The sequence below is a fragment of the Scyliorhinus torazame genome, chromosome 14, assembly GCF_047496885.1.
Source record: "Scyliorhinus torazame isolate Kashiwa2021f chromosome 14, sScyTor2.1, whole genome shotgun sequence".
Classification (NCBI taxonomy): Eukaryota; Metazoa; Chordata; class Chondrichthyes; order Carcharhiniformes; family Scyliorhinidae; genus Scyliorhinus; species Scyliorhinus torazame.
Genome location: NC_092720.1, coordinates 42,995,418 through 43,014,245, shown reverse-complemented (window position 1 = coordinate 43,014,245; position 18,828 = coordinate 42,995,418). Strand labels below are relative to the sequence as shown.

At 45.0% G+C, this 18,828-nt stretch overlaps 1 protein-coding gene across 1 annotated transcript in view; it reads left to right on the top strand.

Moving 5' to 3' along the window:
• Positions 1 to 280: 280 nt before the first annotated feature.
• LOC140389673 (apolipoprotein D-like) overlaps positions 281 to 18,828 on the top strand; it is a 39,366-nt gene continuing 20,818 nt past the window's right edge. The window contains exons 1-3 of the mRNA XM_072474020.1: positions 281 to 360; positions 930 to 1,056; positions 4,541 to 4,662. Of these exons, the coding sequence (XP_072330121.1) occupies positions 949 to 1,056; positions 4,541 to 4,662 (230 nt within the window). The 5' untranslated portion in view covers positions 281 to 360; positions 930 to 948. The remainder of the gene's footprint in view (positions 361 to 929; positions 1,057 to 4,540; positions 4,663 to 18,828) is intronic.

Genomic DNA, 18,828 nt, shown 5'->3' with positions numbered 1-18,828 from the left:
GAACCGCCAACTCAAAGGCCTGTCTGAGAACAAAGCGTGGCAAGCACATCCCTCCCTCCTCTACAATGAAGGGAGCTGATTAAGACATTCAGGTTATAAAACCAAATTTTGCTCATTTGTAAAGGAGGCTCACACACCGTATGCTGTCTCCCCCCCCCTTTTCTCCCCTTCAACCCTGGCAAGATATTGGGAAGGAGGGGAGGAAATCCAGGTGCCACCTTTAGGGCGAGGTGAAGAGGCGCTGCTGAATAAATCAGACCAGTGTCTTTTTCATTGAAAAGAATGCGCAGTTACAGAAGGGACCAACAGGAAGGAGTGGAAAACTGAAGAAAGCCTGTGTCTGCTCGAGTCCAACCAAGAGTGAGAATGTCTGGAATATCCACGTTTAAAAGCATTCCTTTTTAAAACATATGCTCTCATATATGTAAAGATGCACCTTTCTGATGCATCTCGCCAGCTTTTAAAAGTGATTTCCCTCTCCAATATTTTACAGAGGTGCTTCAGTTTTCTCATTATCTGTCATTTGCAAATGCCTCCCACCCGGCTTACTCACGCTTCCAACTTCTTCCATCAGGCAGGAGATACAAAAGTCTGAGAACACGCACAAACAGATTCAAAACAGCTTCTTCCCAGCTGTTACCAGACTCCTAAACGACCCTCTTATGGACTGACCTGATTAATACCACACTCCTGCATGCTTCACCCGATGTCGGTGTCTATGTATTTACATTGTGTACTTTGTGTTGCCCTATTACGTATCTTCTTTTCATGTGTTAAATGATCTGTTTGAGCTGCACGCAGAAAAATACTTTTCACTGTACCTCGGTACACGTGAAAATAAACAAACCCCATCCAATCCAATCTTCTCCAGAATGCCAGAATTAGAGTGATGAGTTTGAGAAATATAATAGAACCTCTTTTTCTCTCAGATCCTCCCAAGACGGCAACATGCAGGGGCGATTGCTGATGCTGTTAGTTTTTTCCATTTGTTTCACCAGAGGAAGTTTCAAGTCATGTCCAAAGATTCCAGTACAGAAAAATTTCACTCTGTCAGAGGTTAGTAACGTGAAGTACATAAGTTATGTGGCATCGCCAATCCTGTCGTGTCAATAAATATTCCCTACAGCTTTTACAAATCGTAATAAATGGCACTTACTGAGAAGACCGGACAGCACGGTGCTTGCAGTAACTTCATTGCAGCAGTGTTAATGTAAATCTAATTGTGACAATAATTAAAATTATTATTATTATCTGAGAATTGGATTTCAACCCTAGCCTTGCCTGAGGAAATCAATTCTCTCCTCCCCGGAGGTAACAGAAATCCTGGGCGCGATTCTCCGTCAGCTAACACCAAAATTGGGAAATGTGATTGGTCGGAGAATAATAATCTTTTATTGTCACAAGCATGAAGTTACTGTGAAAAGCCCCGAGATGCCACATTCCGGCGCTTGTTGGGGTAAGCTGGTATGGGAATTGAACCCGAACTGCTGGCCTTGTTCTGCATTACAAACCAGCTGCCTAGCCCACTGAGCTGAACCAGCATTACCAACGCCAAAATTGTGGCAGGCGCTGATTTGATGCCAAATCGTGATTCTCCATCACCTCGAAAACGGCATCAATGCGATTCACTCCACACTGCACTGTTGCTTCACAGTGCCAGGGTCCCAGGTTTGATTCCCGGCTTGGGTCACTGTCTGTGCAGAATCTGCACGTTCTCCCCGTGTCTGCATGGGTTTCCTCCGGGTGCTCCGGTTTCCTCCCACAAGTCCCGAAAGGCGTGCTGTTAGGTAGTTTGGACATTCTGAATTCTCCCTCTGTGTACCCAAACAGATGCTGGAATGTGGCGACTAGGGGCTTTTCACAGTAACTTCACTGCAGTGTTAATGTAAGCCTACTTGTAACAATAACGATTATTATTATTATAGAAACATACAATAGACACTGTTTGCATATCATTAGCGGGCCCAACCTGATAATCTCCAAGACCTCCGTCATGCTCCACCTCCGAATTCCCGACGGCACGGTTCACTTGTGGGTTTAAAAATCGTGAAACCAGCATGGCGGATGCTGAGGAAGAGAAAGGGATCAGGAAAGGTTACAACATTGGCATAGTTTTCTGACAGTTGTGCCGTTGGCCAGAGAGCTTCGGCCAGGGTCAGGGGGAGTAGTGGGGGTGACCAGGATGTGGGCTGTGGTCAGGGTGGACTGGCATGGATCACCATTGCCGCAGCCGGCAAGGCTGCCGTGCACCTGTGCACACCGCTAACAGCCCAATTTGAATCTAGTGCCATGCATCGTAAAGGTGTCCCCCAGGGCACCTCCCTGGGTGCCCTCTGACCCCAATCAACATATCTTTCTATGATTACAAAGAACAAAGAAATGTGCAGCACAGGAACAGGCCCTTCGGCCCTCCAAGCCCTTGCCGACCATGCTGCCCGACTAAACTACAATCTTCTACACTTCCTGGGTCCGTATTACAAAGCATAACTGATTTCTGATTAGTGGGTACTAAATGACTCACTGATGCCTGAGTGCCACTCAGTTTAGAAATTGTCTAACTGTCAAAGCCAACCTTTTTACTATGCAAAACAATGCACAAAGGAATATTTCAGGTCATTTTATCTTAACACAATGCAATAAGCAGTAAGATTAAAGATAATCTGTGATTCTGTGAAATCAATTCCCTTTGTTTCAAGTCACAGGAGTCCTCTTGACAGTAAGGAATTCACAATTGTTTTTTTAATGAAAATAAAACAATTTGAAATAAAAGTTCCCTCACTTGCATGGTTTAATTCAACAATCGTTACGATATTCGGTATTTGGAAAAATTAACAGCATTCATAAATGCACGTTTTTCAGTATATAAGTCTTTTTGGAGAGAAGATGAGGTGCAAGATTATGTGTTAATGTATAATGCACTGCACATCAATTGTGAGTTTAGTGCTATTGTGGAAAAGAAGAAACAAATGATGCCCATTTCAGAGCTGGGTGATTAATTCCTTACTCATTTTATGCATTCTTCAATCTGGTAGATGACGCCTTGTTCCCACCATTATTTGACTCCATTAGTTTTGTTCTTTGACTTCTCAAGGACAGAACATCCATCGATTCTTTGCAAAACAAGTGAGGCAGCTGGGGTAGGATTTCCCCAGGCTAAGAGTTCCTGCTGCTCAGGCTGGAGGGAGGCTTTGTGTGGTCGTAATAACTGGTATGTCAAATCACTGGCCACATACCAAACTCTATAAGACCATATGTGGGTCCCACCAATAAGGGCAAGGCAAGTGAGTTGGAGCCCTGAATAATTTTAGACTGGGGGGCGAAACATTGATAAAATGGTCACTTTTCTTGTGGGACATGAACCAGTGAGTTCGCAGATTTTCAGATGACTTGGGCCAACCCTTCCCACACTGTCCGATTACAATAGGACCATAAGACATAGGAGAAGAATTAGGCCATTCCCCGCTAGCATTTCAGTCAGGCATGAGCAATTGGGTGCCGGAGAGATTCCTGAAGTGACTCTTAATCCAGCCTGTCTCGTGTAAATGGATGTGTACTGCAGTGAGTTCAGCATTGGAGGGCACCTCACCAATTGTGCCCTGAGAAATGTTGGATCCTTTGTAATTATCAACCTTGAATTATATTCATATAGTAAGAAGTCTTACAACACCAGGTTAAAGTCCAACAGGTTTGTTTCGATGTCACTAGCTTTTGGAGCGCGGCTCCTTCCTCAGGTGAATGAAGAGGTATGTTCCAGAAACATATATATAGACAGATTCAAAGATGCCAGACAATGCTTGGAATGCGAGCATTAGCAGGTGATTAAATCTTTACAGATCCAGAGATGGGGTAACCCCAGGTTAAAGAGGTGTGAACCCCAGGTTAAAGAGGAGTGATATCGAAACAAACCTGTTGGACTTTAACCTGGTGTTGTAAGACTTCTTACTGTGCTCACCCTAGTCCAACGCCGGCATCTCCACATCATATATTCAAATAGAATAATGAGTCATTCCTTTCGACTGAGTACTGTGTGCTTGTGCAAGTGCACCTGTTTGGGGTGGAAACACATGGCAGATGATTGACATCTTTTTAGAACCGTCACTGATAATGAACTCCCCTCAAAGCCATAAGGCTTAAGTTTCACTTGAACATGTACTCTAGGTTGACACTTCAGTGCAAAGTTGAAGGACCATTGTGCTGTGCTTTCTTTTGGATGAGGCATTAAAGCAAAGCCTGTTCAAGGTTGCTTAAAATATTCCCTTACACAGTTTTGAAGAACAGCAGAGGTTTCTTCCAGTGTCCGAACCAATATTCATTCCTCAAACAACATTATCAAAGGACCAACTATCTCATTGCTGATTTGAGACAATTTTATGGAAACTGACTGTTGTACTTGACAGTGATCATATTTCAAATAGTAATGAAGTGATTGTGAAACAATTTGAGATGATCTGAAGACGTGACGTGTTCTCAATGCGTGCATGCTCTTTCTGCATCATGGATGAATCTGTGTAATCGAACCTTTAATGTTTTTATTTCACAGTTTATGGGAACATGGTTTGAAATTGAAGCACTCAATTCACGTCTTATAAAAGGTGACTGTATCACACACACATTCCATCAGTCAACTGATAATTGGATACAGGTTAACACTACGGAGAAGCGGTAAGTGTTCCAGAAATAGATGGAGAGCAGAGCAATGGCTAAGTCACGAGCACAGACATGCTCAATAATATTGCAAATGCCCAGTTCATTGCTTGAATAAGAAAAACAGGAAATGCGGTAACACTCAGCAGGACACTCAGCATGTCTGGAGAGAAATGTAACTCTGTTTCTCTCTCCACAGATACTGCCTGACCTGCTGAATATTTACAGCACTTATGTTTTTATTATATTTACAGCACTTATATTTTTATTTCAGATGATCAGCATTTGCAATATTTTGATTTTGCACAATTGATTTTATAAATCTGTAAACAAAGCTGCTTTTAAAATCAGGCGCTCTTAAAGAAGCTCTTGAAGTTAATTTATATCTTATTTATCGAGAGGCAAAGGCAGGTTTTGCAGTTTTCAGGTATAAATTTGTTACAGCAGATCTGTCAATGCCCAATATTTTTATTTTGTACTTCTTAATCAGCTGCTGACATTGAGTTACACGATACAGTTATAACTAACCGGCAAGAACACAAAAAAACTGGTAATTTGTACAAAAAAGACAAAAACTGAAACTGAGGCAAGCAAGGAGCTATTCATTCATATCACTTGCCACTTAGTCAAGGACTCAAGTTTGAAGGTGGGTCTCATGGCAGGGCGGTGAATTGAAGAGGTTTAGGGAAGGAGTTCCAGAGCCTGACTCCTAGACAGCTGGTGGCATGCCATCAACAGATGAGAGAAAGACATGGGAGTGCAAAAGAATCCAGAGGAATTTACAGGTTTTACTTGAGAGCAGAAGATGGGAATGAGGTTACACAACTAAATCATGGGGGGATCTGAACATAAGTGTGATAATCCTAAAATTGTGGTGTTATTGTACAATGTATGAGTTAGAATACAGGCAGCAGAGTTTTGGATAGTCTCAAATTTATGGCGGGTGGCAGATGTTGGTCAGGAAATGAGACAAGAAACAAGACTAAGTCGGAGGCTGGGAATTCTCCAGTGAGTAACTCACCTTCTGACTTCCCCAAGCTTATCCATCATCTACAGGGCACAGGTCAGTAGTGTGATGGACTACTCCCCTTGCCTCGATGAGTGCAGCTCCAACAACACTCAAGAGGCTCAACACCATCCAAGGCAAAGCAGCCCACTTGATTGGCACTCCTAAGACAATACCTTCCAAACCCGTGACCAAAACCACCAACTGCAAGTTCCTTTCAAGCCATGCACCCTCTTGACTTGGAAATATATCGCCATTCCTTCACTGTTGCTGGATCAAAGTCCTGGAATTCCCTCCCTAAAAGCTCTACAGGTGTACCTACATGGACTGCAGCAGTTCAAGAAGGTAGCTCAGCACAACCTTCTCAAGTGCAATTAGGGATGGGCAATAAATTTGGCCCAGCCAGTGATGCCCGCATCTCATGAATGAATATTTTACAAAGCATCTTTGGAATAGTTGCATCCGTAGCAACATGCCACAGTTAAGTATTTGATCAGGACAGAAGTGGACTTCTATCTCAACTGAATTCATGTGTCCCGTACTGAAGATATAGGGGGAATCGGAAAATGATGACCAGAAGGAGCAAGTCATCTTCAAAGCCAAGCGCAAGAGAAGGTCCTGTTGATAAAATAGGCAATCAATTGTAGAATATCTATTTTTATAAGTGAAATTAATCAACCAAACTGTTTCCTGAAGAGGGCAGAAGAGATGGTGGACTTTATAAATAAGGTCAACATAAGGAAGTTTAATTCTAATAAAGCATAAGTTCAGCCTCAATTGAAGTACTGTGCCCAATTCTGGATACTGAATTTAGGAAGCATGTCTAGGCTTTGGAGTAGGTGCAGAGACGAGCTACGAGAATGGTAGCAGGGCCAAGGGAATTCAGGTATGTGAAGAGACTTGAGCTGGGATTGTTCTCCTCAAGGCAGAGAATGTAAAGAGACTATCTAACTCAGATGTTCAAAATAATGAACATAGAACATAGAAAATACAGCACAGAACAGGCCCTTCGGCCCATGAAGTATTTTGATCGGGTAAATGAGGAGCAACTGATTACAATGACAAAAGAACCAGAGGCAAAATTAGGAGAAATATTTTTATGCACCGTGTGGTTATAATCTAGACAGCACCGCTGAAAGGGTAGTAGAAACAGATTAAATGGGAATTATGTGTGAAAAGGAAACAAAATGCATGGTTATGATGAATGTTCAATTTCTACAATTTGGCATTTGCAGTTATTGAAAGATATAGGTATAGCCAGGCTAGCTGGGCGGGCTAGTTAGCGGGAGTGCAGTGGAGGGTTTGGTCAGGTGGTTAGCATAGGAGAGGGGGATGGGACTGTTGTTTGGTTCTGGGGAAAGGGGGAGGGGGTGTCTGTTGACAAAGGTGTGGTTGCTGTGGCGCAGCAAGAAAGGGAGTGGTGGCGGTGGGCATCCGAGGATGGGCCTGGCCGGTTGCGTGACACGGGCCGGGGGCTGGCCCAAGAAAGGATTGGGTTGATCGGCAGGGGAGGGGGGTGGAATGCCCCCTGACCAGGTTAGTCACGTGGAATGTGCGAGGGCTGAATGGGCCAGTCAAACGGTCGTGTGTGTTCGTGCACTTCAGGAGCTTAAAGGTGGATGTGGCCTTTTTGCATGAAACACACTTGAGGATTGGAAATCAGACTAGGCTAAGTAAAGGGTGGGTAGGGCAAGTCTGTCATTAGATATGAAGGCATGGGGGGTGGCAATGCTGATAAACAAACGGATGGTGTTTGAGGTGGGGAATATTGTGGCAGATTCGGGAGGGAGGTTCGTGATGGTGAATGGGAAGCTGGAGGGGATGCCAATGGTTCTGACAAATGCCTATGCCCCAAACTGGGATGATGTGGAGTTCATGAGGTGGATGCTGGGTAAGTTCCCGGACCTGGACTCGCACCGGTTGTTCATGGGAGGGGACTTTAACACAGTCATTGAACTGGTTTGGACCGGTAAGCCTGAGTTTGGAGAGGGTGTCGGACGTGGCAAAGGAGCAGAAGGGGTTCATGGAGCACATGGGGGAGGAGGTGGATCCATGGAGGTTTGGGAGGCCAAGGCCGAAGGAGTTCCCGTACTTCCCCCATGAGCACAGGATGTACTCTCAGATTGATTTTTCCGTGGTGGACAAGACACTACCGGCGGGTGTCGTTGACTCAGAGTATTCAACGATTGTGGTTTCAGACCTCGCGCCGCACTGCGGGTACATTCAAATGGAGTGGGGGTGGGGGAGCCAGCGCCCGCAATGGAGACTGGCCGTTGGTTGTTAGAGGATGAAGGTGTGTGTGAGTGGATGGGGGTCACCATTCAAAGGTACGTGAAACTGAGCAATAAGGGTGAGGTCTCGACCACCACGTTATGAGAGGCGCTCAAGGTAGTGGTTAGGGAGAGTTCATATCGATCCAGGTGTATATGGAAAAGGTGGAACGAGCAGAGATGACAAGGTTGATGGACGAGATTCTGTGGGTGTATTCGGAGGCACTCGAAGGCCCCAGTGGCGGGATCATTGGAGGCTGAAGTTCCAGATGGAGTTTGGGTTAGTGTCCATGAGGAAGGCAGTAGGGCAGTTGTGGTGGGCCAGAGGGACAGTGTATGAGCATGGGAAGAAGGCGAGTAGGATGCTGGCCCACCAACTCAGGGAGCAGGAGGCGGCGAGGGTTATCGGAAGGGCAAAGGGCGGGAGGGGAAGAGTGGTACTGAACCCAGTGGGGGTGAATGGGGTATTCGAGGAGTTTTACAGGAGGTTCTGCGAATCGGAGCCCCCGGCCGAGGGGGATGGAATGTGGCGATTCCTAGTTGGGTTGGAGTTGCCCAAAGTGGAGGAGGACCTGGTGGTCGGGCTGCGTGCCTCCATTAGACTGGTGGAGATAATGGAGGGCCTGGGGACGATGCAGGCAGGGAAGGACCTGGGCCCGGATAGGTTTCTTGTAGAATTTTATAAGAAATTTGGTGGGGACCTGGCCCCACCCTCTTCATTATCTCATGCGTCCATATCCCAAATGATAAAGATCCGGAGCACTATGGGTCCTATTGTCCGATATTGTCTCACTGACACCTTATTGTTGCTAAATGTGGACGCCACATTGCTGACAAAGATCTTGGTCTCGCGAATTGAGGACTGTGTATCAGGGGTGATAGGGGAAGATCAGACGGGGTTCATAAAGGAAAGGCAACTGTTGGCGAACATAAGAACTAGGAGCAGAAGTTGAGGAGGTTAGCACGGTAACATAGTGGTTAGCACAGTTGCTTCACAGCTCCAGGGTCCTAGATTCTATTCCCGGCTTGGTCCGGTTTCCTCCCACAGTCCAAAGATGTGCAGGTTAGGTGGATTGGACTTGCTAAATTACCCTTAGTGTCCAAAAAGGTTGGGTGGGGTATGAGTCATGGGGATAGGGTGGATGTGTGGGCGTGGGCTTGGGTCGAGTGCCCTTTCCAAGGGCCGGTGCAGACTCGATGGACCGAATGGCCTCCTTCTGCACTGTAAATTCTATGACAAGTAGGCCATCTGGCCCTTCGAGCCTGCTCTGCCATTCAATAAGATCATGGCTGATCTTTTGTGGACTGAGCTCCATTTTCCCGCCCGAACACCATAACCTTTATTCCTCAAAAAACTCTCTATCTTTATCTTGAAATCATTTAATGAAGGTGCCTCAAATACTTCACTGGGCGGGGAATTCCATAGATTAACAACCCTTTGGATGAAGAAGTTCCTCCTAAGCTCAGTCCAAAATTTACTATTTTGAGGCTATGCCCTCTAGTTCTGCTTTCACCCGCCAGTGGAAACAATCTCCTCGCATCTATCCTATCTATTCCCTTCACAATTTTCTATGTTTCTATAAGATTCCCCCCACCCTTCTAAATTCCAACGAGTACAGTCCCAGTCTACTCAGCCTCTCCTCGAAATCCAACTCCTTCAGCTCTGGGATTAACATGGTGAATCTCCTCTGCACACCCTCCAGTGCCAGTACATCCTTTCTCAGGTAAAGAGACCAAAACTGAACACAATACTCCGGGTGTGGCCTCACTAACACCTTACACAGTTGCAGCATAACCTCCCAAGTCTTAAACTCCATCCCTCTTGCAATGAAGGACAAAACACGTCTACTTAATCACCTGTTGCACCTGTAAACCAACTTTTTGCGACTCATGCACTAGCACACCCAGGTCCCTCTGCACAGCAGCATGTTTTAGTATTTTATCATTTAAATAATAATCCCTTTTGCTGTTATTCGTACCAAAATGGATAACCTCACATTTGCCAACATTTTATTCCATCTGCCAGATCCTAGCCCATTCACTTAAACTATCCAAATCCCTCTGCAGACTTCCAGTATCCTCTGCACTTTTTGCTTTACCACTCATCTTAGTGTCGTCTGCAAACTTGGACACATTGCACTTGATCCCCTACTCCAAATTATCTATGTAAAGTGTGAACAATTCTGGGCGCAACACTGATCCCTGAGGGACACCACTAGCTACTGATTGCCAACCAGAGAAACACCCATTAATCTCCACTCTTTGCTTTCTATTAATTAACCAATCCTCTATCCATGCTACTACTTTACCCTTAACGCCATGCATCTTTATCTTGTGCAGCAACCGTTTGTGTAGCACCTTGTCAAAAGCTTTCTGGAAATCCAGATATACCACATCCATTGGCTCCCCATTGTCTACCACGCTAGTACTGTCCTCAAAAAATTCTACTAAATTAGCTAGGCATGACCTGCCCTTTAAGAACCCATGCTGCGTCTGTGCAAATGGACAATTTCCATCCAGATGCCTCGTTATTTCTTCTTTGATAGATTCCAGAATCTTCCCTACTACCAAAGTTAAGCTAACTGGCCTATAATTACCCGCTTTCTGCCTACTTCCTTTTTTAAACACTGGTGTCACGTTTGCTAATTTCCAATCTGCTGGGAACACCCCAGAGTCTAGTGAATTTTGCAATTTCCCTAGCCATCTCTTTTAGTACCCTGGGAAGCATTCCATTAAGGCCAGGAGACTTGTCTACCTTTAGCCCCATTAGCTTGCTCATCACTATCTCCTTAGTGGTAACAATCGTCTCAAGGTCCTCACCTGTCATTGCCTCATTTCCATCAGTCACTGGCATGTTATTTGTGTCTTCCACTGTGAAGACCGACCCAAAAAACCTGTTCAGTTCCTCACCCATTTCCTCATCCCCCATTATTAAATCTCCCTTCTCATCCTCTAAAGGACCAATATTTACCTGAGCCACTCTTTTTCGTTTTATATATTTGTCGAAACTTTTACTATCTGTTTTTATATTCTCATAATCTTCATTATAACTTTTTTAATAGCTTTCTGTTTCCCCCTAAAGAATTCCCAATCTTCTAGTCTCCCACTAATCTTTGCCACTTTGTATGCTTTTTCCTTCAATTTGATACTCTCCCTTATTCTCTTTGGTACCCACGGTCGATTTTCCGTTTTTCTACCGTTGTTCCTTTTTGTTGGTATAAACCTTTGCTGAGCACTGTGAAAAATAGCTTGGAAGGTTATCCACTGTTCCTCAACTGTTTCATCATAAAGTCTTTGCTCCCAGTCTACCTAAGCCAGCTCTTCTCTCATCCCATTGTAATCTCCTTTGTTTAAGCACAAAACGCGAGTGTTTGATTTTTACCTTCTCACCCTCCAGCATATTGTGATCGCTCCTTCTGAGAGGATTCCTAACTATGAGATCATTAATTTATCCTGCCTCATTACACAGGACCAGATCTAGGATTGTTTGTTCCCTCATAGGTTCCATTACATACTGTTCTAGGAAACTATCGCAGATACATTCTATAAACTCCTCCTCAAGACTGCCTTGACCGACCTGGTTAAACCAATCGACATGTAGATTAAAATCTCCCATGATAACTGCTGTACCATTTCTACATGCATCAGTTATTTCTTTGTTTATTGCCTGCCTCACCATAATGTTACTATTTGGTGGCCTATAGACTACTCCTATCAATGACTTTTTCGCCTTACCATCCCTGATTTCCACCCAACTGGATTCAACCTTATCCTCCATAGCACCGATGTCATCCCTCACTACTGTCTGGATGTCATCCTTAAATAACAGAGCTACACCAACTCCCTTACCATCCACTCTGTCCTTCTGAATAGTTTGATACCCTTGAATATTTAACTCCCAGTCGTGACCATCCGTTAACCATGTTTCAGTAATGGCCACTGAATCATAGTCTTTCATGATGATTTGCGCCATCAACTCATTTACCTTATTCCGAATACTACGAGCATTCAGGTAAAGTACCCTTATGTTGTCTTTTATTTTGAATCTTAACACCTCGATCAGTAACCTCTCCTAAGTTATTTTTCCTTTTAACTTTTGTCCTAATTATCCTTAACATTGAACCCATATATATCTTCATGTAATAACAGTGAGATGTCTGACGACACTAAGAGGAATGGTAAAGCAAAAAGTGCAGAGGATACTGGAAGTCTGCAGAGGGATTTGGATAGTTTAAGTGAATGGGCTAGGGTCTGGCAGATGGAATACTATGTTGACAAATGTGAGGTTATCCATTTTAGTATGAGTAACAGCAAAAGGGACAAGCCCTGTGGTGGTAGCAGCCCTGCGGATGCGGGGACAGTGGCGGGGGCATCTGTGGTTGGAAGGCGCCTTGGTGTGGGCATTGATTTGCGGCAATCACAGATTTGCACCGGAGTGGTTGGCGCAAGGTTTCGGGGGTGGTGACAGGCAAAGATCAAGTGGTTTGGGGACCTGTTTGTGGGGGCAGCTTTGCGAGTTTAGAGGAATTGGAGGAGGAATATGAGCTGCCCAATGGGAACGGGTTCCGATACTTACAGGTCCGGGACTTTGTGAGGTGCCGTCCTTTCCCGATTTGCCGCCCTCAGGACTACAAGATAAGGTGGTATCGGAGGAAGGAGTGGGAGAGTGCAACGTGTCCGAGATCTACAAGGGGCTAATGGACTGGGAAGGAGCCCCGATAGGGGAAGTCAAGCGGAAATGGGAGGAGAAACTGGGGGGGGGGGGGGGGGGGGGGGAGGGGAATGGAGGCTGTGTTGTGGGAGGAGGCTCTGAGGAGGATGAATGCGTCCTCATCGTGCGCAAGGCTCAGCCTTATAGAGTTTAAGGTAGTTCATAGGGTGCACATGATGGTGGCCATAATGAGCAGGTTCTTTGAGTGGGTCGACGAAAGCTGTGGGAGGTGCGTGGGGAGGCCGACGAACCATGTTCACATGTTTTGGGCATGTCCGAAATTGAAGGGATTCTGGCAGGGGTTTGTGGAAGTAATATCCGAGGTGCTGAGGGGGAAGGTGGCCCCGAGTCCAGGAGTGGCGATATTTGGTGCGTTGGAAGACCCGGGAGTCCAAGGAGTGAGAGAGGCCAATGTTCTGGCCTATGCCTCCCTGGTAGCCCAGTGATGCATTTTGCTGGAGTGGAGGGACTGGAAACCACTGAAACCGGGGGTGCGGGTGAGCGACCTGGCGGAGTTCCTAAGGTCGGAAAAAAAATCAAGTTCGCCTTAAGAGGGTCGATTGATGGGTTTCCCAGAGATAAAGGTCGTTCATCGATTTCTTCAAGGAGAATTGAGGTGTCGGCAGGGGAGGGGGCACTGGATTGGGGGGGGGGATAAAGGGGTTTTGTTTTATGGTCAGTCAGTTCCCTATATTTATGTTTTGCAGAAGGTGGATAAATTGTTTTCCTGTTTTAAAAATAAATTTAGAGTACCCAATTAATTTTTTCCAATTAAGGGGTAATTTAGCGTGACCAATCCTCCTACCGGTGCCGGGGTTTAGATATTTCAGTAAGCTCAGGGAAGGTGGTAAAAGAGGGGGAGGGGTGGCATTGTTAGTCAAAGACAGTATTACGGTGGCAGAAAGGACGTTTGATGAGGAATCGTCTACAGGGGTAGTATGGACTGAGGTTAGAAAAGAAAAGGAGAAGTCACTCTGTTAGGGGTTTTCTATAGGCCTCCAAAAAGTTCCAGAGATGTAGAGGAAAGGATTGCAAAGATGGTTCTGGATAGGAGCGAAAGCAACAAGGTAGTTGTTATGGGAGACTTTAACTTTCCAAATATTGACTGGAAACGCTATAAGAACATAAGAACTAGGAGCAGGAGTAGGCCATCTGGCCCCTCGAGCCTGCTCCACCATTCAATGAGATCATGGCTGATTTTTTTGTGGACTCAGCTCCACTTTCCGGCCCCAACACCATAACCCTTAATCCCTTTATTCTTCAAAAAACTGTCTATCTTTATCTTAAAAACATTTAATGAAGGAGCCTCTACTGCTTCACTGGGCAAGGAATTCCATAGATTCACAACCCTTTGGGTGAAGAAGTTCTTCCTAAACTCAGTCCTAAATCTGCTTCCCCTTATTTTGAGGCTATGCCCCCTAGTTCTGCTTTCACCTGTCAGTGGAAACAACCTGCCCGCATCTATCCTATCTATTCCCTTCAGAATTTTATATGTTTCCATAAGATCCCCCCTCATCCTTCTAAATTCCAACGAGTACAGTCCCAGTCTACTCAACCTCTCCTCGTAATCCAACCCCTTCAGGTCTGGGATTAACCTCGTGAATCTCCTCTGCACACCCTCCAGTGCCAGTACATCCTTTCTCAAGTAAGGAGACCAAAACTGAACACAATACTCCAGGTGTGGCCTCACTAACACCTTATACAATTGCAGCATAACCTCCCTAGTCTTAAACTCCATCCCTCTAGCAATGAAGGACAAATTTCCATTTGCCTTCTTAATCACCTGTTGCACCTGAAAAACAACGTTTTGTGACTCATGCACTAGCACACCCAGGTCTCTCTGCACAGCAGCATGTTTTAATATTTTATCATTTAAATAATAATCCCTTTTGCTGTTATTCCTACCAAAATGGATAACCTCACATTTGTCAACATTGTATTCCATCTGCCAGACCCTAGCCCATTCACTTAAACTATCCAAATCCCTCTGCAGACTTCCAGTATCCTCTGCACTTTTTGCTTTACCACTCATCTTTGTGTCGCCTGCAAACTTGGACACATTGCCCTTGGTCCCCAACTCCAAATCATCTATGTAAATTGTGAACAATTGTGGGCCCAACACTGATCCCTGAGGGACACCACTACCTACTAATTGCCAACCAGTGAAACACCCATTAATCCCCACTCTTTGCTTTCTATTAATTAACCAATCCCCTATCCATGCTACTACTTTACCCTCAATGCCATGCATCTTTATCTTATGCAGCAACCTTTTGTGTGGCACCTTGTCAAAGGCTTTCTGGAAATCCAGATATACCACATCCATTGGCTCCCCGTTATCTACCGCACTGGTAATGTCCTGAAAACAATTCCACTAAATTAGTTAGGCACGACCTGCCCTTTATGAACCCATGTTGCATCTGCCCAATGGGACAATTTCCATCCAGATGCCTCGCTATTTCTTCCTTGATGATAGATTCCAGCATCTTCCCTACTACCGAAGTTAAGCTCCTGGCCTATAATTACCCGCTTTCTGCCTACCTCCTTTTTTAAACAGTGGTGTCACGTTTGCTAATTTCCAATCCGCCGGGACCACCCCAGAGTCTAGTGAATTTTGGTAAATGATCACGAGTGCATTTGCAATTTCCCTAGCCATCTCTTTTAGCACTCTGGGATGCATTCCATCAGGGCCAGGAGACCTGTCTACCTTTAGCCCCATTAGCTTGCCCATCACTACCTCCTTAGTGATAACAATCGTCTCAAGGTCCTCACCTGTCATAGCCTAATTTCCATCAGTCACTGGCATGTTATTTGTGTCTTCCACTGTGAAGACCGACCCAAAAAACCTGATCAGTTCCTCAGCCATTTCCTCATCTCCCATTATTAAATCTCCCTTCTCAACCTCTAAACGACCAATATTTACCTTAGCCACTCTTTTTTGTTTTATATATTTGTAGAAACTTTTACTGTCTGTTTTTATATTCTGAGCAAGTTTACTCTCATAATCTATCTTACTCTTCTTTATAGCTTTTTTTAGTAGCTTTCTGTTGCCCCCTAAAGATTTCCCAGTCCTCTAGTCTCCCACTAATCTTTGCTACTTTGTATGCTTTTTTCCTTCAATTTGATACTCTCCCTTATTTCCTTCGATAGCCACGGTCAATTTTCCCTCCTTCTACTGTCCTTCCTTTTTGTTGGTATAAACCTTTGCTGAGCATTGTGAAAAATCACTTGGAAGGTTCTCCACTGTTCCTCAACTGTTTCACCATAAAGTCTTTGTTCCCAGTCTACCTTAGCTAGTTCTTCTCTCATCCCATTGTAATCTTCTTTGTTTAAGCACAAAACACTAGTGTTTGATTTTACCTTCTCACCCTCCATCTGTATTTTATATTCCACCATATTGTGATCGCTCCTTCCGAGAGGATCCCTAACTATGAGACCTGAATCAATTCTGTCTCATTACACAGGACCAGATCTAGGACCGCTTGTTCCCTCGTAGGTTCCATTACATACTGTTCAAGGAAACTATCGCGGATACATTCTATAAACTCCTCCTCAAGGCTGCCTTGGCCGACCTGGTTAAACCAATCGACATGTAGATTAAAATCCCCCATGATAACTGCTGTACCATTTCTACATGCATCAGTTATTTCTTTGTGTATTGCCTGCCTCACCATAATGTTACTATTTGGTGGCCTATAGACTACTCCTATCAATGACTTTTTCGCCTTACCATTCCTGATTTCCACCCAACTGGATTCAACCTTATCCTCCATAGTACTGATGTCATCCCTCACTACTGCCTGGATGTCATCCTTAAATAACAGAGCTACACCAACTTCTTTACCATCCACTCTGTCCTTCCGAATAGTTTGATACCCTCGAATATTTAACTTCCAGTCATGACCATCCTTTAACCATGTTTCAGTAATGGCCACTAAATCATAGTCATTCACGATGATTTGCGCCATCAACTCATTTACCTTATTCCGAATACTACGGGCATTCAGGTAAAGTACACTTATGTTTTTTTTTTTTTTACCTCTGTTCTGAATCTTAACACCTCGATCAGTAACCTCTCCTAAATTATATTTCCTCTTAAATTTTCTCCTAATTTTCCTTGTCGTTGAACGCATATCTTCATGTAACTACCTGCTGCGTCGCTTACCATTAATGTTTTTACTTCCAGTTTTATTCCTTTTAGTATTCCTGGTCCTATTCACTGAGCTCCCCTCAGTTACTGTACCTTGTACTGTCGCCCTTTTTGATTTTGACTATGGCTTCTTTGCCTTAAACTTTCCCCCTTACTGCCTTTTGTTTCTGTTCCTGTTTTAATACCTTCCAACTTCCTGCATCGGTTCCCATCCCCTTGCCACATTAGTTTAAACTCTCCCCAACAGCTCTAGCAAACACCCCCCCTAGGACATCGGTGCACTATTGCCCGGATGTCATCCTTAATTAACAGAGCTACACCAACTCCCTTACCATCCACTCTGTCCTTCCGAATAGTTTGATACCCTCGGATATTTAACTCCCAGTCGTGACCATCCTTTAACCATGTTTCAGTAATGGCCACTAAATCATAGTCATTCATGATGATTTGCGCCATCAACTCATTTACCTTATTCCGAATACTACGGTTTGTACTGGTCCCACCTCCCCCAGACCTGGTTCCAATGCCCCAGGAATTTGAATCCCTCCCTCTTGCACCACCTCTTGAGCCACGCATTCATCCTATCTATCCTGACATTCCTACTCTGACTAGCTCGTGGCACTGGTAGCAATCCTGAGATTAGTACCTTTGAGGTCCTACTTTTTAGTTTAACTCCTAACTCCCTGAATTCAGCTTGTAGGACCTCGTCCTGTTTTTTACCTATATCGTTGGTGCCTATGTGCACCACAACAGCTGGCAGTTCACCCCCCCCCCCCCCCAGAATGTCCTGCAGCCGCTCCGAGACATCTTTGATCCTTGCACCAGGGGGGCAACATATCATCCTGGAGTCTCGATTGCGTCCGCAGAACCGCCTGTCCATTCCCCTTATGATTGAGTCCCCTATCACTATAGCCCTGCCATTCTTCTTCCTGCTCAGCTGCGCAGCAGAGCCAGCCACGGTGCCATGAACCTGACTGCTGCTGCCTTCCCTTGGTGAGCCATCTCCCTCAACAGTATCCAAAGCGGTATATCTGTTTTGCAGGGAGATGACCGCAGGGGACACCTGCACTGCCTTCTACTCTTGCTCTGTCTTTTGGTCGCCCATTTTCTATCTCCCTCAGTACCTTTCACCTGCGGTGTGACCAACTCGCTAAACGTGCTATCCACGACGTCCCTCAGCATCGCGAACGCTCCAAAGTGAGTCCATCCGCAGCTCCACAGCTGTCAAGCGGTCTAACAGGAGCTGCAACTGGACACACGTCTTGCACGTGAAGGAGCCCGGGACAGTGGACATGTACCTGAGCTCCCACACCGCACACGAGGAGCATGACACGGGTCTGAGATCTCCTGCCATGTCTTAAACCTTCGGTTAACTTCAACAACGACAATTTCCCCCCCCCCAAAAAAAAACGAAGAAAAAATAAATAAATATACCACTGAAAAGAAACGAAAACAGAAAAACTACTTACCAGTCACTTACCAGGGATAAAAAGCACTTCCTCCCCACCTAGCTTCGAATTCCCACCTAGATTCAAATTCCAACCTCACTCTTTGCTGTCTCACTCTGGCTGTGTCTTCCCTGGCTCACTGGGAGAACTCGCTATAGTTCGAATACTTTAGAAGAGTCCGTTTTTGTCCAATGTATGCAGGAGGGTTTCCTGACATAGTATGTAGATAGGCCAAATAGAGGCGAGGCCATATTGGATTTGGTACTGGGTAATGAACCAGGACAGGTGTTAGATTTGGAGGTAGGTGAGCACTTTGGTGATAGTGACCACAATTCGATTACGTTTACTTCAGTGACGGAAAGGGATAGGTATATACCGCAGGGCAAGAGTCATATCTGGGGGAAAGGCAAATTATGATGCGATGAGGCAAGACTTAGGATGCATCGGATGGAGAGGAAAACTGCAGGGGATGGGCACAATGGAAATGTGGAGCTTGTTCAAGGAACAGCTACTGCGTGTCCTTGATAAGTGTGTACCTGTCAGGCAGGGAGGAAGTGGTCGAGCGAGGGAACCATGGTTTACTAAAGCAGTCGAAACAC